The sequence below is a fragment of the Embiotoca jacksoni genome, unplaced genomic scaffold (genome assembly GCF_022577435.1).
Source record: "Embiotoca jacksoni isolate LCO1_2020_lvr unplaced genomic scaffold, fEmbJac1.0.p SCAF_6, whole genome shotgun sequence".
In the NCBI taxonomy this organism is placed as follows: Eukaryota; Metazoa; Chordata; class Actinopteri; family Embiotocidae; genus Embiotoca; species Embiotoca jacksoni.
This window is the reverse complement of record NW_027185414.1, coordinates 22,244,297-22,267,413: the sequence shown is the minus strand read 5'-3', so window position 1 is coordinate 22,267,413 and position 23,117 is coordinate 22,244,297. Positions and strand designations below refer to the sequence as shown.

At 42.7% G+C, this 23,117-nt stretch overlaps 4 protein-coding genes across 6 annotated transcripts; 1 reads left to right on the top strand and 3 right to left on the bottom strand.

The window, feature by feature from the left end:
* Positions 1-133: 133 nt before the first annotated feature.
* cunh15orf48 (chromosome unknown C15orf48 homolog) lies at positions 134-1,544 on the bottom strand. Of its 2 annotated transcripts, XM_069173820.1 has the most exons (5): positions 1,474-1,544; positions 1,294-1,352; positions 1,094-1,182; positions 868-928; positions 134-564 (listed from the first exon to the last, which is right to left on the bottom strand). In XM_069173820.1, exons 2-5 carry the CDS (start codon positions 1,330-1,332, stop codon positions 496-498), a joined length of 258 nt encoding a protein of 85 aa, XP_069029921.1. In that variant the 5' UTR covers positions 1,333-1,352; positions 1,474-1,544; the 3' UTR covers positions 134-495. The 2 variants fall into 2 exon arrangements, with proteins under 2 accessions (XP_069029921.1, XP_069029923.1); XM_069173822.1 differs by lacking the exon at positions 1,474-1,544 and having other exon boundaries at positions 1,294-1,466.
* Positions 1,545-1,810: 266 nt separating this feature from the next.
* afg2b (AFG2 AAA ATPase homolog B) lies at positions 1,811-6,195 on the bottom strand. 2 transcript variants are annotated; one of them, XM_069174418.1, is made up of 11 exons: positions 6,108-6,195; positions 5,340-5,950; positions 5,071-5,256; positions 4,372-4,656; positions 4,074-4,259; positions 3,654-3,812; positions 3,313-3,522; positions 2,994-3,221; positions 2,777-2,911; positions 2,118-2,243; positions 1,811-1,990 (listed from the first exon to the last, which is right to left on the bottom strand). In XM_069174418.1, exons 2-11 carry the CDS (start codon positions 5,931-5,933, stop codon positions 1,853-1,855), a joined length of 2,247 nt encoding a protein of 748 aa, XP_069030519.1. In that variant the 5' UTR covers positions 5,934-5,950; positions 6,108-6,195; the 3' UTR covers positions 1,811-1,852. The 2 variants fall into 2 exon arrangements, with proteins under 2 accessions (XP_069030519.1, XP_069030518.1); XM_069174417.1 differs by having other exon boundaries at positions 5,340-6,162.
* A 1,172-nt stretch (positions 6,196-7,367) lies between these two features.
* LOC138212935 (NAD(P) transhydrogenase, mitochondrial-like) lies at positions 7,368-19,690 on the top strand. The gene is made up of 21 exons (XM_069173652.1): positions 7,368-7,714; positions 8,500-8,729; positions 8,852-9,051; positions 9,141-9,228; positions 9,331-9,419; positions 9,501-9,688; positions 10,295-10,428; positions 10,529-10,720; positions 11,246-11,396; positions 12,250-12,411; positions 12,500-12,610; positions 12,707-12,852; positions 13,401-13,596; positions 14,438-14,671; positions 15,247-15,407; positions 15,808-15,987; positions 16,081-16,240; positions 18,210-18,291; positions 18,465-18,583; positions 18,899-19,014; positions 19,111-19,690. Exons 1-21 carry the CDS (start codon positions 7,585-7,587, stop codon positions 19,255-19,257), a joined length of 3,216 nt encoding a protein of 1,071 aa, XP_069029753.1. The 5' UTR covers positions 7,368-7,584; the 3' UTR covers positions 19,258-19,690.
* On the bottom strand, positions 19,012-22,618 carry dtwd1 (DTW domain containing 1). The gene is made up of 5 exons (XM_069173653.1): positions 22,571-22,618; positions 21,288-21,603; positions 20,978-21,115; positions 20,314-20,584; positions 19,012-20,182 (listed from the first exon to the last, which is right to left on the bottom strand). Exons 2-5 carry the CDS (start codon positions 21,543-21,545, stop codon positions 19,953-19,955), a joined length of 897 nt encoding a protein of 298 aa, XP_069029754.1. The 5' UTR covers positions 21,546-21,603; positions 22,571-22,618; the 3' UTR covers positions 19,012-19,952.
* Between the last annotated feature and the right edge of the window lie 499 nt (positions 22,619-23,117).

Genomic DNA, 23,117 nt, shown 5'->3' with positions numbered 1-23,117 from the left:
CAGTGGTTTTTTTTTTTGGCAGTGAGTTTTGATTGGATAGCCAATACTTAACATCAATTGATTGTTGGTTTTGGTGTTTTCAAGGGGTCTGTTGACAATAAGACTAAAGAACAAAGACTCAAGCACTCAGACGTTGTTTACAATAATAATTTATTGACACTATACATTACTGGGTTGCCATGACAACCAACCTCCCTGTCAAATGACCAGTAAAAAAAAAAAAAAAATCTCTCTCTCGCTATAACCACAAAAACCTCAAAGCAAAACATGTTCATTCAGCTGTTTTTACTTCACGTCAGTATGAATATCTGTTCCCATATATTTGTTTTCATGTGGATGGATGTCCTGGATATGAGAGCAGGATGAAACCCCCACCAGTGGAGCAGAAGCATTTCCGCACACTGAGTGTCAACGCATCCTAGTTTGTGCAGAAACAATTCTGTTAGACTGATGGGGGGAGGAGAGGGGGAAAAGGGAGGCAGGCAAGAAGTCAGGTTATTTGGTGAGGGCCTTCACCATCTCCAGCTCCTCCACTGGTTTCCACTGCTGATTGATGGTGATGAGCTGCAGTGACAAGCCAGAGATAAAAACGAGGCTTCATATGACCTGTTTGCGAGTGTTACACCAATTTAAAGCGACACAAGCAGCCGCATAACGGCTGCACCGGTACATGAAGCAGCATAAACATAATTTCTCTGATGTCACGGCAAACGACTGGTTCTAGAGATAACATTTCTTCCTCAGTGACTCAGCAGATTGCAGCTGCAGGCTGGAACATTGAGCTTGTTTTTAGGTCGTAAAAAGAATAAAAAGCGTTCACAACTTCAATACGAAAATGATCAAATGTTACGCAGAGTTAGATGTTACCTTTTGGGATTTTGATGGGTCCACTCTTTCCCATGGTTCTGGGTTTTTTGTCTTATTCAAGCTGCAAAATGTGATTTTATTATTAGGCACTTTTTAGTGAGGCTAATTCAATTGTGAAAAAAAAAAAGAAAAGAGCAGAATCTACTACTGTACTTTAAATTATAAAATTAATGCAGTGGAATTTTTTTTTCATCAAAATAAGAGAAAAATAAACATTAACACTCACATAACATCAGGTTTAGTAAATAGAAAGTAGAGCGCAGCAGAGGTGGCTCCTGTTGCAGCAAAAGCCATGAACCCTATCAAAGGGATCAGCTGGAACACACACAACATATCTATTTCTTAAAATATCCAAAATAATATTGCAATGTATATAATGCCCTACATAGGCTACAATTGAAATACAACAAACTGTTGACAGCTTACCTCCTTTTTCTTTTTTAACATTTTGAAAAATCCAGACATTTTTCAAAAAATTCAAACACCTAGAAGAGAAATTAATCTTATTTCCACTTTTTTTTAATATTTAATATTCTAAGGCTGAGCATCCATTTGCCAAATTACTGAGGATAAGTCCAAAAGGCAGCTGCGTGTGACAGCTCTCACCTGCTGCTGAGAAGTCCCTCAAGTCTCTCAGAGCAGCAGCGGGCGAACCTGACTGATGTAGGCAGGACGAGAGGTGGTACGAGGCGAAAGGCACGTAGACAGATGGAGCTTCCTGCATTGAAATTCACCACTGGAGGTCAAAAGATCAACAGATCCATTTGTATGATAATCAATATATTTTCTGGGTGTGCAACGCCCTCCTGTGGGCATGTTTCAAAACTGACAGTCGGTGTTTTGAAATGCGGATTTTAAAAATTTGATTTATTTCATTTTAAGTGCTTGTCAGTGACAAAAAACAAGAGAAAATACAAGTCAAGTTTTAACATTTTATTTCAAACCAATATTTGTGGAGCAACACAAATTTATCAATGGTCTGATGTCATCTGCAAGTTGTTTGATATGTGTGGATCTGCTGGGCAGTGAGAGAGGGGCTCATTTTGCTGAGGGACCGCAGGAAATGTGTGTGTTTGATGCTCGAAGCCTCCATGTTCTCGTCCAGTAGTGCCAAAAGAGCAGCCTGGAAAACAACATTTTTTTTTTTTTCAGGTATTCATAGTCTTATGTCTTTCTCTACATCAATTGAATTTGTATTTCATAGTCAGGTTGTAAGAAAAAAAGGGCCTTTGGATGTTGCTTCACGTTACCTCTTTACACAGATTCTCCAGATCGGCTCCAGAGTAAAGCTCCGTCTTTTCCGCCAGCTCATCCAGACACACATCAGCACTCACGGGCATCGACTCTGTTCTCACTTTCAGGATGGCAAGTCGAGCCTGGACACGCAAAGGTAAGTTAAAGGGTAGTTAATCAAAGATACTGCAACTGTCGATTTTCTATTTGCAGGATTGGGTTTGCTTCCACGAAGATTAATGTGTAATAATTAAGAATTTATTGAAGCTACATTTGTTAGTTTTACATTATTTCATTTTGCACAACAGCTGCTCTGACATGAAAAAGCTACACCTGCAAGTCAGAAGTAAGCCGGGACATCTTCTGTGCTCCGGCGAGAAGTTTTATGTTCATCACAATGGAATTTAATGTGAACGATTACAAGGAGCCCTCTGAAGTCTCAAAAACTATTCTCCAACGAGGTATTAGTTTTGTTATTATAAATGATTATTTTACTTTGATAAAATGTCATTCCACAAACTGCGCATGCATGTTTAATATAAGCTTAACAGTTTAGTTTTCATGGTGGATTTGGAGAGAAGTCTTCATTGTGTGTTTCTGCGGTTCGAGGGAATTATAAATAGGCATGGTTGCTGTTATAGTATAGTTTCATAATTTTTTTAGACAAATAGTTTACCTGTTGCTGAGGTGGTGGGACATAAATGATGTGGTCCAGCCGGCCAGGCCTGAGGAGGGCGCTATCTAAACAGTCAGGTCTGTTTGTCGCGGCCACGACCATCACGTCTTTATTGCAGACTTCCTGGCAGTCCAGCTGTCAAAGAGCAAACTCAGCTTATTGCACCAAGTATTGATCAGATGTTGTGCTGTGACGGCCTATTTCCATAACATCTGACCTGTTCCTGTATGTGACTGTCCTCCGCTCCATCTGCCTGGAGGATCTTCTCTGTCCCTCTCCTCTCCAGCGTCTTCAGTCCAACACCGTCCATCTCGTTCAGGAGCACGGACAGGAGACGAGTCTGTACGCTGTTCAGTGTCTGACTGTTTGACCGCGAGCCAATCAGAGAGTCGATCTCATCAAGGAAGAGGATGCAGGGAGCACAGGCCCGGGCCTGGCGAAACAGCTACATGTGGACAGACAGACAGACGCAGGTGTTGATGGATGATACGTGACTGTTTGTATGTTACAGACTGTAAAAAGACAAAAGAATATACCTGTGCTAAAGCCTTCTCTGAGTCTCCGACACAAGGGGAGTAGAGGTCAGCACCACTGACAGACAGGAAAGCGCAGTGGGAGGAGGTGGCTGCAGCTTTAACGAGCGTCGTCTTTGCACATCCCGGAGGTCCGTAGAGCAGCACGCCACGAGGCCGACTCAGACCCAGACGGACAAACGCCTCGGGGTATCTCATTGGCCACTCAATACTCTGATGTGGAGACACAAGAGAGGACAATAAATTACCTCTAACTATAGCCTTTGTCTTTAATTTACAAGAAATGACAGGTGGTCAGATGACACCTCTTTACAAGTCCAGTTGTATAATTTCTACTCCCTCACCTGTCTCAGTTTGAGCTTGATGTCCTCCAGGCCTCCAATCTGCTCCCAAGGCAGAGGAGAGAGATCCGTCCTGCCCAGGCTGCTCCTCAGGCAGGAGGGACGCACCGACTTCAGGGCCTCCTGGAAGTGCTTCATAACCACCGTCGGCTCTCCTGAACCCTGCACACAGCGAGGTGGAGGAAACACAAGAGTCAGCATGCATAAATCTACATCTTCCACACTTTCAGCATATGATGAAGTACTTGAGCTGCGCTATGATGTCCCATCTCGCGGCAAAATAATTCTTGAACTTTATGAAGACACACGATGAAGAAAAGTCAAAGAAATATCCAACAGCGTGAACAGTTCCACCTCATGGATATCCAAGCAGATGTTTTAATGCTGCCGTTTGGTTTCAGTGTGACGTGTTCCTGCGTGTACCTTGGAGTTTTCCCGTAAAGCGTGCATGGCAGCCTCCCTGCACAGCGCGCTGAGGTCCGCTCCTACGTAGCCGGTTGTTCTTTGTGCCAGCTCGGCCATGTTCACACTGGGACACACGGGCATCCTGTCACACAGAACCGACAGGATGGCTTTTCTCTGCTGCGACGTGGGAGCGCCAATAATGACCTGAAGGAAAGAGAAAGACTCACAGGTTTTCTTACACGTACCTAATCCAGTGTACTGATCTGATCCGTCACAGAGATCGTCTACAGAAAGCCTCGGAATAAAAATACCGAACCTCTCTGTCGAATCTCCCAGGCCTGCGCAGCGCTGAGTCTAAGCTGTCCGGCTGGTTGGTGGCTCCGACGATGAGGAAATGATCCGACTGATTCATCCCGTCCATCAGCGTGAGAAGCTGAGCGACCAGGCGGTTCTCCGGTGCCGATGAGCCGGTTCTCCTCGGACACAGCGAGTCCAGTTCATCTAAAAACAGCACACAGGGGCCCTCTTCTGCTGCACACCGAGCCCGCTCAAACACAGTCCTCAAGGTCTCCTCACTTTCACCCGGCCGGGATCCCACCACCTGAAGTAATCATTCACAATTACTAGGAATAATAAGTAACTGCAGTTCAGTACACTTCACAAAAAAGACTATTACAAAAAACAGTCGCTCAAAATTTGATCTCTATTGGATGAAAAATTGGTTAAAGCCTCGAGTAATTTATTTAAGTAAATCTCAATTCATCACCTAAAATGTACAATAACATGAACAGATATCTTGAAGATATGTTGCTATAGACAAAGAAAATGAAATAGCATATGATATAGGATCAGAAACATCACTGCTAAATCAGTGGAAATAAATTCAAGGAGTGATTCAAAGCTGTCTTTTATTGTACTGATGGATATTTTCACCTATCTGTGAGACAACTTCAGGAGATTTAACCACATACAGTCAATATTGGTGTCAGTATTATTATTATTATTATTTTTTTACCTCTGGTCCTCTAACCACCACCAGGCTGGCTCCCACCTCCGCCACCACCCTACGGACCAGCAGGGTCTTGCCCACACCTGGAGGCCCCACCAGCAGCACGCCCCTGGGACAGGACACGCCGAGAGAGCTCAGGGTGCTTGGATAGAGCAGCGGCAGCTGCAGCATCTCTCTCAGAGAGGCACTCACCTGAAATAAAGTAAAAAAACAAACAAATGTATGTACGCCGTGGATGCATAGCAGTGAGGTCATGACAGTGGGTTTAAGCTGACCTCCTCCAGCCCCCCCAGCGGCACCGTGTGCTGGCCCTGCAGCTGACTCCTGTGATGCCGGACTGTCTGGACGCCAGCTATCTCAACACCGGTCTTGGAGGTGATAAATCCAGCACTGACTGAATGTGGATTGATGCTTTCAATAACAGCATACCTGATCTCTGTGTCAAACTCCTCCAAGTTCACCACATAGCCCCGATGGACACATACACCTTTCAGCATGTCTTTCACATGCTCGTGAACCAGACGAGGAGGAGTGCGTTTCTTAAAGTCAGCACTCTGGACCACCACGGTGATCCCAACACCTTTCAGTTTGGGGCAGGGAACAGGCGTGAGCCGATCGGGGTCCAGGTTCAGGCGTGCGGGGGGCTGAGAGATCAGACCGGGAGAGACGCATTTCAGGTCCATCTGCAGGAAGCCGTCCGCCAGGTCAGTCCGGGGCCAGGCGGTGCAGAGGCAGCTTCCCCCGGGGACAGACACCAGCAGAGGGGAGCCCAGGCTCAGACCCAGCGCCGACATCATGCCCGGACCCAGCCTGCATCTCTGAGAGCCCCGGTCTGATGGGTCCGCTGACAGCAGCCTCACAGACTCCATCGCCCACCAGCAGCCTCCTACAGCAACACACATGGCAGCAGATCGGCTCTTCTGGCTTCACAGTGAAATAGGGCTAAATGCTATTTAATGCTAAAATGCTAAAAGCTGTTAGCTGCGGCTTCAGATTAACGGCGTTAAATACTTTTAAATAGAAAGTGTGTGATAGTAACATACCAGATAACGTGTGACACCAGTCAATGGCAGGTGAAGAGTATTTGATCGTAGCTTCCCCTGAATCCAACCAGGCTTACTTCTGTTTACAAAATCCATGTGGCGTTTAAACGAGTTGGCCAACCAAAACATTTCCCTGCGTCGGACGAGACCAGGCGGACTCGTTGAAAAACTTCCTGAATTTACAAAAGAAAAAAAATATATATTTATTTTAAACATCCTAATAACGTTTTATTTGTTTTAATGAAGCATGTTGTTTTGAAAATGATTTTAAAATTATACATTTGTATTAAACTATACATTTCTCACAAAATGTACATGCAAAACCAACATGTTCACGTAAGATTTAGGATGATCTTTTTCTTTTTTTTCTTCTAATTGGTAAAGGAAAATGATGGATAATAAAAAAAATAAACGTTAGTCATCATATTTTATTTTTTTTAAACTTGAAAATCCAATGCAAGTGTAGTATTAAAAGACAAAATCACAGTTTGAGCTCGATGAAAACTTTAGTCATTTTTTAATAATGTCCCCTTTCATTCAATCTGGACCATTTTTAGAAAACACAAATTACAATTAAAATTGAACATTGTCGTACATATTAATTCCAGGTGTGCATCTCATTCACAATCTCTTGCTGACTTTGAGTGATACAAGTTGGTAAAAGAAGTTGTTTTTGCTTCATGGGGAGCTTTTTAAATTTTTTAAAATTTATTTTATAAATAGTGCAGCAGTGAGATCGAAAGCGCGGAAGGTCATCTGTCTGTCCGTCCAAGCAGACGGAAGGATTTGGGGTCGGACATCTCACAGGTAACGCTGCTGCTGCTGCTGCTGAGGGAAAGTTGAGTCACTAACCTGCTCTGAGAGTAATAACGCCATCAAGCAGTTTGCCAGTTTAGGAATGAATTGGTGGGAGGTGGAAAATGAAAGGCAGTGTGTGAATGAATGGATGTATTTTCAGAGACAACTGGTCTGAAGCACCAAGCATGGCACAAGTTTCCACACTGGCCTGTTTTTTTTTTGTTTTTTTTTTGGTCACTGTATTTTTGTGAAAGGCCATATTATTTGTAAACACCAAATTTATCCAGTTTTGATTGTGTAGGAATGTGTTTATCTGTGTTTTACAGTCCTGAGCTGTCTCCTGTAGCTCCACAACCCTTGATCTGATCACTGATTCCTCTCCTCCAACAACCAGGCCAGTCTTGGCACAGTTTCCCTCTGTGCCGTCATATTTCCAGATCTCGCGTAGAAGCCCGCAGTGTGTAATCAACCCTCTGGGCCCTGTGCTGAAATGTCACCCTGCAGACTGTAGGCCTCGCAGCACTCTGACTCTGGGACTCAGGACAGACTCCAGGAAATTATAATGAGCTTAGCTGTTTGACAGCAGAGCAGAAGTAGTGTTAACATTATCCACTATCTCTGCTTGTTTGTGTTCATAATCAAGACCTAGAGGGAGTCTCAGGACGGACGCTTGGTGACCATGTCGACCCTCCTGCGCTGCATCTCCAGCTCTTCTGCCACTTTGATCCAACGAGGGGCCCATCAGAAAATACCTGGAAGGAGGCAATTCAGAACTTTCCCTGTGTTATGGGACCAAAAGGCCTCCAGAGGTAAGAAATGTACACCTCTTATGAAATCTGTCCGTTTAACCTTACAGTATTTCTCCCAGAGGACAGGCTGGGTTGGTGTGCTTTCTTTCCGAGTTGAGATTTCCTCTGTGTCTGAGCAGAGGAATGAGAGCGTTACAGTTCACTCAAGGACACTCTGCTGTCCAGAGGAGTAGAAAACTCCACAGATCATGAGCTGTTTGCAACAGGTTGCTAGAGATGTTCCCAAAATAGGGAAAGCTGTTGTGAACCAGGCAGTGGCTCCACTCACTGAGCTCTAGACGCTGCTAACATGCGAGAGCGTAAGAGAGGTCAGTTAAAGGTGACATATAAAATCTTAGCTGCTGTCTGGCAGATTCTGTTGACAGGTGTTTGCTTATAGAGCCGGGGGTGTTGGCAGGGCACATGCCACAGAGTGTTTGTGAAAGTTTTGTGAGTTACTGAGAGCTTTTAAGTTAGAATTTTTCCTGTGTCTATGTAGGAGTGCAGGCCTCTCTCTACATGTGTGTGTGTGCTGGCTCAGGGCCAATCACCTGCTAATAATGTCTCCATGGTGGCAGGTCATCTTGCCATGAATGGAGAGAAATGTGTAACCTGACACCGTCTCCAGCTACACAATCTCAGTGGGAGAAACATGCTTTCCTCTGCTGTTGCACAAAAAAGATAAACAAAGTTTCCCCTATTTTCTTTTTTCTTCCTTTTAATGATGGTTTCAAAAAAGATCTGTGAATGCACTCTGTGCCTTTTTTTGTGAACAAACTCAACTATCAGCTGGCTTGTGTGTTCAGGTGTGCTCTACAAGGATGTGATGGTTGGAGTTCCTAAGGAGACGATGCAGAATGAGCGTCGCGTGGCGTTGTCTCCTGCCGGGGTGGAGGTGCTGGTCAAACAGGGCTTCAGGGTGCAGGTGGAGAGCGGAGCTGGAGACGAATCCAAGTTCTCCGATCAACAGTACAAAGATGCTGGAGCCACCATCACTGACATCAAAGGAGCCCTTGGCTCAGATTTGGTCCTCAAGGTTTGTCCATATCACTATTTGGTCTTCTGATTGGATCCTTTTTTTTTTTTTGTACACTTTTGATATTTCTACATCTGGATTTTCACTCGTGATTTGTAACCTTGTTTTTTTTTTTATTTTAGGTTCGAGCCCCCAGTGTGAGCGAGGTGGATCTCCTGAAGCCTCAGTCCACCTTGGTGAGCTTCGTCTATCCAGCGCAGAACCCAGACCTGATGGCAATGTTGTCGAAGAGGCAGAGCACTGTGTTGGCCATGGACCAGGTGCCCAGAGTCACCATCGCACAGGGCTATGACGCACTCAGCTCCATGGCTAACATCGCCGGGTAAAGAAAAATACATTCTGATTCTTATGTTTGTAGGTGTTCAGGAATCTTTAGTTACAGTGAATGTGACTTGAAATTTTGTTTTGTAGATACAAGGCTGTAGTTCTGGCTTCCAACCATTTTGGTAGGTTCTTTACGGGTCAGATCACAGCTGCAGGAAAAGTACCTCCAGCCAAGGTAACTGTCAAGTCAGCATAAGAGGTTTCCGCCTTCTTAGAAAGGTGTGATATGGAGAGTAGAGCTCCTCTCGGTACTTATGGATGTTTCTGTTGTACACAGGTCCTGGTTATAGGCGGTGGAGTGGCTGGTTTAGCAGCAGCAGGAGCAGCCAAGTCAATGGGAGCCATAGTCCGAGGATTTGATACCAGGTATTCATTGACATATTATGTGTCGGACTGAGTGATGTTGACTATGATATAATAATAAGTTGACTCTCTCGTCACCGTCAGGCCAGCAGCTCTGGAGCAGTTCAAGTCATTTGGGGCGGAGCCTCTGGAGGTCGACTTGAAAGAGTCCGGCGAGGGGGTCGGAGGTTATGCCAAGGAGATGTCAAAGGAGTTCATTGAAGCTGAGATGGCCCTTTTCGCCAAGCAGTGTAAAGAGGTCGACATTGTCATCACCACTGCCCTGATTCCAGGTTCGTCCCACTGGTACCTTCTCCCAGGATCGTTTTTATGTTTGGGTGTTTAAACCGTCAATGTCTTTTTCATAAAATCATTGAACCAAATGACTGATATGAAAGGGTTCATTCATTGTGATAAGCCTACTGAGAATTACCTCCCAACTCTACAAGGAGTATGATGACTGTTTTATCCTGTTTTAGCTTATTGCTTTGGTTTAGCTGTCGGGAAATGTTCTGTGCAGTTGTGACTAAATCACCATTGGCAAGCTGTGCCACCTGGAGGCCACGCACAAAGCAGATATGTTTCTCAGGAGTTGGTGGGCGCTAATAGAAAGCTGAAATTGAGGTGGGCAAACATCTGATATTGACAAAATGAGTAATTGCTAAAGGTACTGCATTTCTGTGGACTGTATAAGTAGGCAATTCATTGCTAACACTTTAGCCCAAATTACTTGATAAGCTCGTTTTTATGCTTTTTGAGGTTCTTCTGCTCCCTTGTGGTCAAAAATATATCACTGACGCTTTAACTGGATTCACCATCCGCTTACTCTCCGGTTTCTTAAGCTGGATGATATTGTGAAAAGAATTCGATGCATCTCCCTCTCACCTGTTCTCATGCAGGGAAGAAGGCTCCCATATTGATCAAGAAGGAGTTTGTGGAGTCAATGAAGGACGGCTCTGTGGTGGTGGATCTGGCTGCAGAGGCTGGTGGCAACATCGAAACCATCAAGCCTGGAGACTTGCACGTTCACAAGGTGAGGTTTCTGCTCGGCTGGCACATTTTTATTTGAAAAAAACCCCAGAAGAAATCACCACTGTGAGAAATGTACTAATTAATATGTGCCTCTTTACTAGGGAGTGACACACATTGGCTACACAGACCTGCCCAGCCGCATGGCCACCCAGGCCAGCACTCTGTATTCAAACAACATACTGAAGCTGCTGAAGGCCATTAGCCCAGACAAGGAATACTTCCACTTCGAGCCCAAAGAAGAATTTGACTATGGAACAATCGATCATGTTATCCGTGGAACTGTGGTTATGAGGGTGGGTTTTTATTTGTTTTAACTGTCTACTGGCAGCCTCCATCTCCGCTGGCATCCCTTCCTCCCTCTCTGCATGGGCTATCAGATCCTGTCATGCTAAGATCCTGCGCCAAATAAGTACTAAAGCCCAGTCCCAGCTGGGAATAGCTCACGTTTTGAATGTTATGAACGATTTTAAAATATACTTTTCCAGGAATTTGGGCTTTGACACATTGTTTATGGCAGAAAAAGCATGCAACCTCAACAAGACATATCAGTTTACCCCTTGTTAAACTAAGCATTATTCAGGCCCCTTAAAAGAGAATTTATCTTCCAAAACCACTGCTAACTGATTCATGATTGCTGTTTGTTCAGTATAATCTCCTCTGCAGTCCATGAGTTTGTACTTTGAGTGCTCCCACCATCCAGTCGAGATCTCCCACTACGCAAAACTCCAAACTCTCGTTGTGTGTTTCTCACGCAAAACTTTGTGGACGTCCTCTGTGTTCTCACACTGGTCTTCTTGTGTGTTTTCTGGTGTATCCAGGAAGGCCAGAACATGTTCCCGTCCCCCCTCCCTAAAACATCCCCGCCAGTCCCAGTAAAGCAGAAAACGGTCGCGGAGTTGAATGCTGAGAAAGCAGTGAAGGTTTCTCCATTCAACCGCACCATGACCTCAGCTGGTGCCTACACTGCAGGTCAGACACGAGTACACCGATCCATGCAGAAATATTCTGGACAATTTGTACAATTTTATAAAACAGTTCTTTGCGAAGCACTAAACAAAATTTATATAAAATTATACAATCAACCTGATGGAAATTTAGAACATAATATTAAATTCTTTAATTTTGTTTGATTCGAATGTTTCTTGTCTTGGCCTGAATATACAATATGTAGAAGTTCTACATGGAGCTGAAAGCAAAAAAACATAGATTTGGTGATCGGTTAATTGTTAGATCAGTTTTCAAGCAAGAATGTAAAACATTTTATTTTTGAGCTCATCAAATATGAAGCTTGACTGCTTTTTCTTAACTTGCATTATGTGAACTGAAAACTGTTTTTTTTTAAAAAAATTTTTATAAAAAAGAACAAAACAAAAAGCAGTTTCTGTCCATTTGGGAAGTTTTATTGATTAAATTATCAAATATTCTGGACAATACCTTCCAGATTAAACTGGTGAAAAAAGTCATTGTTACTAGTTCCAAACGGTTTTACTTGGAAAACAGTTTTCCTTTTTTTAAATGTAATCATTACTGTTAAGAGAACACAGATCAGTCAAATGTAATTGTGGCAGCGGGGAGTCTATTTTTCCGTAAAGTATAACATTTGAGTTCACTTCTTTCAAGGAAACTATGAATCATAATACTTGTGTAACTGGTTATAAAAGTGTTTGTTTGTCCTATTCAGTTATTCCATTACTTTTAATGGGACTGAAAAAAAAACCCAATTGAAACTTCAGCTTTTTCCCTCTGCAGCAACGAGGAGAGAGAGACGTACACGGACTTACAAACATAACAACAATAGCACTGTTCTCCTTTGTCTCTGCAGGTCTGTCCACCTGTCTGGCTCTCGGTATCATCTCCCCCAACGCCGCTTTCACTCAGATGGTCACAACGTTTGGGTTGGCCGGGATTGTGGGATACCACACGGTGTGGGGCGTGACGCCTGCTCTGCACTCGCCTCTCATGTCGGTCACCAACGCCATCTCAGGTCAGCAGTGTGTGTGAGAGGGTGATGGCCACATTTAGAAACCGCATATAGGTGTTTTATTTTTTCCGCTGTCTGTCCTCTCGGCCAGGTCTGACAGCAGTCGGTGGTCTGGTGCTAATGGGTGGAGGTCTCACACCCTCCACCCTGCCGGAGGGTCTCGCTTTGGCTGCTGCCTTTGTCTCTTCAATCAACATTGCCGGTCTGACACTCAACACAAAAACAAACAGTATAGCACATAATTCATTGCCCGGTCTACCAAATGAAAACTGATCATTGCTTCTCTGTGCCTATGTAGGTGGTTTTCTGATCACTCAGAGGATGCTGGACATGTTTAAACGTCCCACCGACCCTCCTGAGTACAATTACCTGTACTTGTTGCCTGCGGCTTCTTTTGTTGGAGGATACGGAGCCTCGGTGGCTGCTGGATACAACATTGAGCAGGTGAAATGAAATCCACTTACTGTCACGCTACTTTGTTCCCATTAAAAATATATCAACGGGGTAACAAGTAGTATTAAGTGGGTGATCAGTGACATGAATCCGTTAAAGAGTATGTGGTACACAATGTGTTCATAGTGTATTTCTTGTTTTGTTTAAGAACCCTGTAAGTGTGGCTTGTTTCACACATATTGCACATAATTTTATTAATGCTTATTGTTAAGACTATAAAATGTGAGAGACTACTGAAGAATGACCATCACAGAGTTTAAGGTGTCATCTTTAACTTGTTTTTGGTCCTCCAAATTGTTAATTGTTTAATATTTTAGCAAATTTACTTGAATGACTAATTGGACATCAAAATCATTTTCTGTCTGAATTATTAAACTCACCATTCACGTTATGACAATTTTAATAAAGTTTTCATTAAAATATTGAATTTAATAAATTCCTTATTGATGATCTAAGGGTAACTTTACTGTATGATGATAAAACTTGAAGTCCAACGTGTTTTTTTGTTTGTTTGTTTTTTTCCTCTACCCCTACCTCAGATGATGTACTTGGGCTCCGGCATGTGTTGTGTCGGGGCGCTGGCAGGCCTCTCTGCCCAGGGCACCAGCCGCCTGGGGAACACCCTTGGCATGATGGGAGTGGCGGGGGGCATCGCTGCCACCCTCGGTGCCGTCAAACCCTCCCCGGAGCTGCTGTCGCAGATGTCCCTGGCCATGGCCACTGGGGGAACCCTGGGTAGGTGGCTCTCTGCGTTTTGAGGATCTAAAACTGTCATACAAATAATGTTGTGATCGCACACATTCCTTATATGAAAGATTGTAAACCATTTATCTGCAAAGTGCCTACTCTGGCACTGATTAGCATTCATTGCAGCTCTGACTAATTTACTTTCAGAACAGATCTTGTTGTCGTCCTCTATTTAAAGCCCCTGGGAAATATGCTTTACTTTATCATGTCAAGGAGACCTCCTAGGTTTCAGTTTCCATTTAAAAAGAAACAAAATTAATAAAGTTTGGGCGTGACGCCTTTGAAGTCCAACTGTTTGTTTAGAAAATGAAAAGACCACCATGAATGAGTTACACCTGATTAACTTTGCATGCAACTCTTCCAGTTTTTGCAAATTCATAACAGAACATCAATCATCCTGTCCAGATACAGAGATGAGTGGATGCTGTCATCATGTGTGAACATTGTACATGCTAATAGTAATTTAAGGAGCAGGATAATAAATGATGTTGAAGTCAACATACATATGAACACAGGCAGAAACACATGAGGGTTTACTCAGTGGTGATTTAGTGTCCTTGACTTTTTGAGAAAACATAATTAAATACTTAACTTAGACCTCATTATATGGGCTTTGAAGATCAGGCCCATAATTGAAAACAGGTGTCTGCCTTTTAACCATTTGCTCTTTTTCAACCTAATTCTTTACTTCTTCAGCCAGTATGTTGCATGAGAAGTTTGGTTCTGGTGTTTGACTCAGCCAAACACAGTACCTCACAGGAATCTCTCTCTTCTTTTTCATTTTCTTTTCTTTTGTCTTTCGTGCCGATCTCTCATATCTCTACTGCAGGTCTGACGATTGCCAAGCGTATTGAAATCTCAGACCTGCCGCAGCTTGTGGCCGCCTTCCACAGCCTCGTGGGGCTGGCAGCAGTTCTCACCTGCGTTGCCGAGTTCATGATCGAGTACCCCCACCTGGACGCCCACCCGGCTGCAGGTGTAGTCAAGACCGTGGCTTATCTGGGCACCTACATCGGAGGCGTCACCTTCAGTGGATCACTGGTGGCCTACGGCAAGCTTCAAGGTAATATATTCTACTCAATAAAACTTGTATTATCTGCAGTATAAGTGTATACATACTGTACATGTTAGAAGTATTAAAGTCAGCATACTGTGTCCTTTTCAAGTCTGATCATTGGTCTTCTTTTGACACAGACACACTGATATCTATATAAACACACCGAGCTTTGCGTCCTCCGGTGCTGATTGTCCCTTTCATCTAGTTAAAGCCAAAGATCCTCTGTTATATCCAGGCCTGGACTGGGGGTTTGTGTCCATGTGTCAGCAGCCTCCAATTCACATTGTAGCGCGACTGATCAAGAGGAACACATGAGAAGCTTTCTGGTAACTTGTTATGGGCAGGGCAGGGCAATGGCTGCGGTTGGTGGAGGGTTGCTGGCTGATTTGTGGATCAGACAGCTGATTAGAGCCCTCGATGGAGAAGTCTGAGGGTTCAGAGACACTCAGCACTGATTAAGAGAAAATTTTGCTTACTTGTTTTGTCATGCCAGTGATATCCCCTTTATCCCTACAAAAGAGTGACAATAATTTCTGGCCTCTCTAAAAAAAAAAGTGTTTTGGAAATGTTTTTGGTTGTAGGCATCCTGGACTCCTCCCCCCTGCAGTTGCCTGGACGACACATGTTAAACGCCGGTCTGATGGCGGCGTCCGTGGGAGGCATGGTACCCTTCATGCTCAGTTCCAGCTATGCCACCGGCATGGGGTGTCTGATGGGAGTGTCTGGGCTTTCTACTGTTATGGTGAGTTTTAAATGTTAATTATTCTGAGAACAAGGGAAGCACATAAACATATTTAATTAAAGACGTGGAACTTATTTCCATAAAAATGTCAATTTGAATTGTTTTTTATATCTTGAAATATGCTAACACATCAACCTAAATTAAATAATATTTTAACTAGAACCAAATTAGTCAATGACTTTAACCTAGGGAGGGAAATGGGAATTATTAGGACAAAATACTTTATGATCTTAGCTGGTACACAATTTTAACTTGTATCTGTTGTTATCGATTAAGCAGGAACTCGTGCAATACATTTTTTTTTTTTATATCATTTTGGAAACAAACGAGTTTCAACCAAGTAGCTCAAATGTTTTACTTTTCTTTTTGTTCTATATGCAACTTCTCCAACCTCTCGTAGGGAGTTACACTGACAGCAGCCATTGGAGGAGCTGACATGCCCGTGGTCATCACTGTGTTGAACAGCTACTCAGGATGGGCGCTGTGTGCTGAGGGCTTCTTACTGGACAACAACCTCATGACGATTGTAGGAGCTCTGATTGGATCCTCTGGTGCCATCCTCTCCTACATCATGTGTGTGGTGAGTAGACGGTCATTTCCTGCCACATGTATGAACTAAGACGTGTACTCATGATGAATACCTGTGTTTTAAGTGTCCTCTTCTCTTCCCAAGGCTATGAACCGCTCCCTGCCCAATGTGATCCTGGGTGGGTACGGCACCACCTCCACGGCAGGCGGTAAGCCCATGGAAATTGTTGGCACTCACACTGAGGTCAATGTGGACCAGACCATTGACATCATCAAAGACGCCAACAGCATCATCATCACACCAGGTATACACCATACAGTGGGTATGAATAAGGAGTGTTGTTTAAAAAAAAAAAATCGATCAGAATTTTATTGCCAAAACACTTTTATTTTACACTCACAGCATCCGAATAATTTTAAATTTTTGTATTAATTGTCTTATTCCATACATTTTTTTTGTTGAGAAAAACCAAGTACCTATATTACCCACAATGCAACCTGATTCTCTTAAATGTAACAATTCAATTGTGTAATGTTAGAAGTGGGTAATAAAACCTCAAGCCACAAGCCTCATTTTCACACTTGTAGTCTTTAGCTCTCGCTGAGGTTGACTGAAATGACTTCACTTGAGGAAATGTATTTTGTGCAGCTTCCCCTGGAGCCAAACAAGGTTTTACACAACTGTTTTAACATATGTAGTTGTACTGAACACAACCTTTAGCTGAAAAATTGGTAGTTACCCTTTTAAATTTCAACCAAATCTGGTTAGCAGCTGAGAGTTTAGGGCGCATACCGCATGAGTGCGAATGCTGTCAGAATTTAGTCCCCAGTTTGATTCCTGGCCCCATTGAGACATTTAAACGCCAACATTATGTGTGGAGCCAGTCCACAGTATTTAAAAAAAAAACAACAACTTTATTTTGAATAGTGTATTGGGCAAAAATGATCTCTCATTGAGAATTTTAGTCATCTGAAGCATTAGATAAAATTGGACCAGATTTTGGTGAGAATTTCAAATTATTTATACATAAAACAGTAGCAAAAGCTCTTCCTCAGCAAAAGTTGGAGACGCTCCTTAAAAAAAAACACTGGAATATTTAGGGAGAGACAGGCGTCGAAAGAAGTTTGGCATGACATAAGAGACAAATGCCGAGCACAACCTTGTCAGAGTCTCTGATCACTGGACAGCAGTGGATCCTTCTCTGCACTCCAGCTGCAGCTGGTCAGGCTGTCAGGATCAATAACATCATCTATCTTTCTCTCAGTTGATTAACTGACAGAAATCTGGGTCCGACTGCTCGGCAAAAATGTGGATCAAAACAGCTGCTCTGGAAAATGCTCTGCAATGGTGCAAAGTGTTTGGAAACGGCTGGGATCTTGGACTGATGGTGGTGATTAATTAATCTCACAATGGTGAAGCACAGTGACCACAAGAGGGAGCATTTTGTTAAAAAAAAAGGTTCCTACAGCCACCTGGTTACAAAGACTGAAGGATGATGGTTCTGATTTTTATTTTTTCTGTGCGGGATCTTGATTTATTAACTAGAAAAGGCCAGACTAGTCTGACATCTGAGGAAGAGGAACCACTGAATAACTTGGGACATTGGGACTGCTATTGTTTTCCAATGGCTACAAACCAACGCAAGGACAGCTGTGTGGTCCAACATGCTGCTTTGATTAGAGAAACAGTGAAAAGTCATAAGAGCTATCGAGTCCAGACTTAGGACTTTTCCGTGCGCTGTCAATAACAAAGCGCAGCAGTGAAGAAACAGAAGGCTCCGGTTGTCTGGGGAATTAGAAGATACGGGTTACGTGTGACTGCCTTCAAAAAAACTTGACTAAGGGTAATGCTGAACTCTACAAGGTACCTGACCACCAGGGTTAAACTGAGGTTATGCAGACGCAGGGAAAGCACCTCTTTGCATGCAGGAGACCCGAACGCACACAACACATGCTTTTTTAAAAAAAAACTGTCTGAACTGTTATGATTTTAATACAGAGGGGAGACTTGTGGTGGGCAGGAACAAAGAAAGAATAAAAAGGGTGAGGAATAACAGGTTTTATTGTTGTCCTGCTGTTCATTAAGAATGAACAAGAACTGTCAAGTGTGTATTTTACAGTAGAGCATTGAACAAAAGCACAAATCCTGAATGAGGATTGACAAATCTCAATTTCTCAGATCTCAAAATCTAGATTCCAGTGAAATCATTTATATCTCGAGATTGAGAATGCAATTTGTTAAACTATTGTATGTTTTGATATTTTTGTGTTCAGGTTGGGGTCTGTGCGCAGCCAAAGCTCAGTATCCAATTGCAGACATGGTGAAGATGCTGAGTGAGCAGGGCAAGACTGTCAGGTGAGTTTCTACACCTGCTTTTGTCTTCTTTTTTTTTCTTTTCTTTAAATAAAAGATTTGAATAATTCTTAGAGACAGGTTTTTATTCTGGCACCACAGGAGCAGGGAAGCAGTGCGTTTTCAGTGCAAATCAATGCATCGGTTGTAATGTTTTAACGTCAATCTCTCAACAGGTTTGGTATCCACCCAGTGGCTGGTCGTATGCCCGGACAGCTGAACGTCCTCTTGGCTGAGGCCGGTGTTCCCTACGATGTTGTCCTGGAGATGGACGAGATCAATGACGACTTCCCAGGCAAACTTATTTTTTTCCCCCCAATAAATTCTTGAGAGCAGTTGTATTTACTGCCATATGGTCATCACTTTGGCAGGATGGTGTCAAATCAAATTTCCAGATCAATTATGTGTAATAAATGCACCCCTCCTCCCCCTTCATCTACACATGGAGCAGCCACATGTTGTGTCTAGATATTTAGGTGTTATTAGGACAACAGTTATTGTTTTCTTAGCAACTAGGCATGCGGTCTGAGACAGATGGTTCCGTTTATGCCAAAGGTAAGTGGTGGTGCTGGGGTTTTCTGTCTTATGTGTGAATGTTTGTGACCCACAGAGACGGACCTGACGCTGGTCATCGGCGCCAATGACACTGTGAATTCTGCAGCACAAGAAGATCCTAACTCTATAATTGCTGGCATGCCTGTCCTGGAAGTGTGGAAGTCCAAACAGGTTTGTCTACCTTTTTATTAAATCTGTTGATTGAGCAACATCACTGGATTTTTGGCAACATTATACAAAAAGTAACCGTACACACTTCCCCTCCAGGTGATAGTGATGAAGCGCACTTTGGGTGTGGGCTACGCTGCAGTAGACAACCCCATCTTCTACAAACCCAACACATCAATGTTGCTGGGAGATGCCAAGAAGACCTGTGACAGCCTGCAAGCCAAGATCAGAGAGAACTTCTACTAGTTACCAATCATTACTGTTGTGTCCACTACTTCTCAAGTTCAAAGGCAGGTTAACAGAAACTATATTTCCAGCATTGGTTTGAAGGATATTTAAAATATTTATTGTAACGAATGGGATTCCATCACTGAGGTTGGTGAGACTCATTTGATTTTTGTGAAAATAAGAGACATGATTAACTCAAATGCAAATGTGCACTGATTTGTAAATAAAAAAAATTACATTTATCCAAGTTCCATTTCTTTTATATTTTAAGATTTAAATTGGAAGCAAGTCTGACTCTCTGTAGCTTTAATGAACTTGCAGTAAGTGGCCAGAGTGTAAACAAAATGCCCTGTCAAAGCTGAATTCAGAAACTGGTCATGTATGCAATTTCTTTTCTGAATAAGCAGAATCATTTTGAATTGAAAACCAAGATAAAACTTTTCCCATCTGACTTTATAGTACTCTGTTCTTGTGTGCTTGTCACTTTGAAGACAATTTTAGATCACTGTTGTCCAGTGTAGGGCTTTAATTGCTATTGCTTGATTTTACTCGCATATAAACCACTCTCTCAATCTCTAGTTTGTGCTTTAGTGCATATTCTTTTACAAAATTACACAGTATCTCTTATAAAATCAAACTTCTCAGCCATAAAACACATGAATCTGCTCTTCAACTACAGTTCAGTCTCTTGTATCTGATTTCAGTTTTTTTGCTCAGCACTTTCCAGCTGAAGTCTTTGCTTTGTTGATGACTGAGTGCAGGTAGGAGTAGAAGAAAAGAAGGTTATCATACTCTCCGTTGTATTCCTGAGAAAGGCAATGCTCATGGAAGTCCTTAAAGAAATAATAAATAGCCTCGATAGTAGCGAGGTAGGTATCTGGTTTTCCCTTCTGACGGCGCCAGAAACATGTTTTTCTCATCGTCAGCTCTACCTGCAGCAAATCTGGGAAGAGAACACATGCCAGACAGAAAGCACACGAGAACAGAGTGAGATCATGATAAACAGCATTGTTTTGTTGCCCCTAATCATGACCAGTCATCAAAGCTTGCTCAAATGCAATCTTTCATGATTACCTTGCAGCCTCTCATCTGTGCTGATCTTGTTGGTCTGGTTCCATGTGCTGTCAATGAAGACCACCCTCTGAAGGGGATACACCCTTGACTCCAAGCTTTCTGCTTCATCTGGGGACTTGGAGTTCTCAGCACCTCGAACTTCCTGGCTTTTCAGCCTCTTTACGCGGGGTTCATCAGAGGAGTGATGTGACCTGCTGCTGCCCCCGTCACGTAAACACTGCATCATGTCTTGAACTGTGACGGCCCCTGGACCGGGAAACACCAACACCACCTGGAGAGAGCAGACAGACTGTCATACAAACCAAAACTAAGAGTGCAAAAATATGATTCCTACATAATGTTGTTTCTACAATGCAGTGATTTATTATTGTTATTGTTATTAAGATACATGGAAAAGCCAAAGAAAGAAAATACTCAGTAACTATCAAAAACATTAAACATACTGAACATAGCTCGTGCACTAAAGCCACCATAATTCTGCAAGTCATGTGACATGATGATACCTGATATGAAAATGCGGCAGCTGCTGCATACTTCTAAATGTATAACAAATTCAATGTTTTTTCATTCTGAGAATGTATACTGATGGAAAACAGGCTAATGATGCTTAAATGGTATAAAGGTTAAAAATAAATGATTAATTTTCATGATAAAAACAACTAACCTTGTCCTTTTCAAAGTCAGGTATGCAGGGGTAAGTATATATGGTGACGTCGCTGGGTGCAAGAATCTTGGCGTGGATTGCGGTGCTCTTGCCGTCTGTCTCATTGGGATGCTTGATGATGTCTATCTTCACAGGAAGCTGAGCACAACATACAGTATGCAGATTCAGGTCCAGCAGGCAGTCACATTTCAACCACACCAAAGATCTTGCATAACAGACATACAATTTTCCACTGTGGATATTAGCAATACTCCACTGCTGAAGGTCTCTGTTAACAGAACAATCAAGTGATTCCCAACCTCTTACTGACCTTGATTAAGGGGATTTCTTGCGGGTTGACACCCACTAATGAGCAGCACGTGTAGCAGAAGAACATCCTTGATCCTCCACATTTAGAGCACTTCAACCTGCCTTTCTGCTGCGCTTCCTCCAGCACCACATGTGATGCCAATTTCAGAGCTTGGAGAGGCTGCTTGGCAAGCTCACGAGTGTCTGATGGATCACTTGAGACCGTTGTTTTGTCACGGCAACCAGGATCGAGACGCTGGTTCTGATCCAGGCTGCTCATGCTTGCTCTTCAAATGTTGACAGACTAGCCTTGGAGAGTGTTGGCCCAACATTCATAGCTGCACAAGCATGACAAAATAAATGAAGCAAAAAATTTGTAGACATTAAAAAAAAAATCCAACTCTTAAAAAAACCCCAACACTTTAAAATGAGGGGCACAATAATGTGGAATTTATGAGTCATACTGGAGTCTTTAATCAGACAAATGAATGCATACACATAACATTAATATTGTGATAAGACTGGTTATAAAGATCGATATCAGTTCAGCACAACTAAAATATCATGCAAAAAAAAAAAATCTACTTTCATTTCAGGTACTTTAACTCTGAAATAAGCTGCCAGATAAACTAAGATGTGTCAATCACTACTTTCTTTGTAAAAAAAGAGGCTGTCCTTTATTATTGATTTTGCAGTTTGTGTATGTATGCATATCTTTGGGTCCAGATTTAGATTGGGTTTTCGTGCAGATGTACGTTTGCCAGGTTGAAACCCGGTGATACAATATTTTGCCCGTTCGTTAGAATAAAAATGATCATGCTCGTCTTTCTAGTTTAAATATGAAAGCAATCAACCTTCAAGGTTAAAACTTCCATCATATTTTTTTTCGACCATTTGGACAAGACGGCAGCGCCCAGAAAGAGGGAGATCAAAAGGGAGGAACGGTGGAAACATCGTTGCTGCCAGTGGCTGACACAAACTTTGGTGCATAGTGAGCATTCGCTATAATGAGAGAAAGCTGGTGCCTGAAATGTGAAATAACCAGCTGCAATTCAGTAATCAGCGCGCGAAAGTTCAAGAGCACAATATCCCGTCGACGGCCTTATTTCACTTTCTGAGATCTGACAGCACATCTGCACATCTGCACCGACACGCTGCCACGCTGCAGCGAACAAAAAAAATAATGCATTATACGGTCAGGTAACAGTAAAGACCGACGGGAAAACAAATGTTAAGTGTCGCGTTTGCTCGGTTGAAACCACTGGCTTTAGTTACAGAAAACAATCGCGATACAAACGCGCTTACCCAACGATGCACACAAGGCGCGAGCGTCTTCTTCTACGCCGGAAATACAACACCGTAGGAAGGAAATGGCCGTTGCTAGGCGCCGGACTTGTTCAGTCGAGTGGACGGGAGGAAGCTCTGCACGGAAGGCGCTCAGAAAGGTAGCTGCTGTTGATTTGTTTACAAAAAAAATACCAAGTACTGGTCGTAATTTAAAAAAGAGGAGCCAGTCAAAATAAACAGAAAAGCAAAGTTAATTATTCAGTTCGATTCAGTTTTATTAATAGTGTACAATTACAATTGAACACGGTCCCAATACTCTTTTATAAACACACACAAAAAAACCCCCCAATAAAACAACCGGAGTAAAATAGAAGAAATATTCAAACAAAGAGTACAAACAAACACAAAGAACAACCTCTTTAAAATGTATATGTCAAAACAAAAAACTAGATTCGTTAAAACAAAGGTCATGTTCCCAAAACGTTAAGTGGGACTGGTTTAACATTTCATTAACATCAGCTTGTTTTTTTGGTAAGTGACATGTCAATGAAAACCCCAGGTTTAG

Bases quoted from the DNA above. Each gene is read 5' to 3' on its own strand.
- cunh15orf48 (XM_069173820.1), bottom strand. From the start codon at position 1,332: ATGTCTGGATTTTTCAAAATGTTAAAAAAGAAAAAGGAG. The intron at 1,183-1,293 runs GTAAGCTGTCAA...TGTGTGTTCCAG, and splicing joins TGTTAAAAAAGAAAAAGGAG to CTGATCCCTTTGATAGGGTT. The intron at 929-1,093 runs GTGAGTGTTAAT...CACATTTTGCAG, and splicing joins TTTACTAAACCTGATGTTAT to CTTGAATAAGACAAAAAACC.
- afg2b (XM_069174417.1), bottom strand. From the start codon at position 5,966: ATGTGTGTTGCTGTAGGAGGCTGCTGGTGGGCGATGGAGTCTGTGAGG. The intron at 3,523-3,653 runs GTGAGGGAGTAG...TCTCCACATCAG, and splicing joins TCAAGCTCAAACTGAGACAG to AGTATTGAGTGGCCAATGAG. The intron at 1,991-2,117 runs GTAACGTGAAGC...GTTGTTTTCCAG, and splicing joins TGGAGAATCTGTGTAAAGAG to GCTGCTCTTTTGGCACTACT.
- LOC138212935 (XM_069173652.1), top strand. From the start codon at position 7,585: ATGTCGACCCTCCTGCGCTGCATCTCCAGCTCTTCTGCCACTTTGATC. The intron at 11,397-12,249 runs GTCAGACACGAG...TTGTCTCTGCAG, and splicing joins AGCTGGTGCCTACACTGCAG to GTCTGTCCACCTGTCTGGCT. The intron at 18,584-18,898 runs GCAAACTTATTT...TGTGACCCACAG, and splicing joins GATCAATGACGACTTCCCAG to AGACGGACCTGACGCTGGTC.
- dtwd1 (XM_069173653.1), bottom strand. From the start codon at position 21,545: ATGAGCAGCCTGGATCAGAACCAGCGTCTCGATCCTGGTTGCCGTGAC. The intron at 21,116-21,287 runs GTCAGTAAGAGG...TGTTGTGCTCAG, and splicing joins AAGAAATCCCCTTAATCAAG to CTTCCTGTGAAGATAGACAT. The intron at 20,585-20,977 runs GTTAGTTGTTTT...TGCTCTCTCCAG, and splicing joins CTGACTTTGAAAAGGACAAG to GTGGTGTTGGTGTTTCCCGG.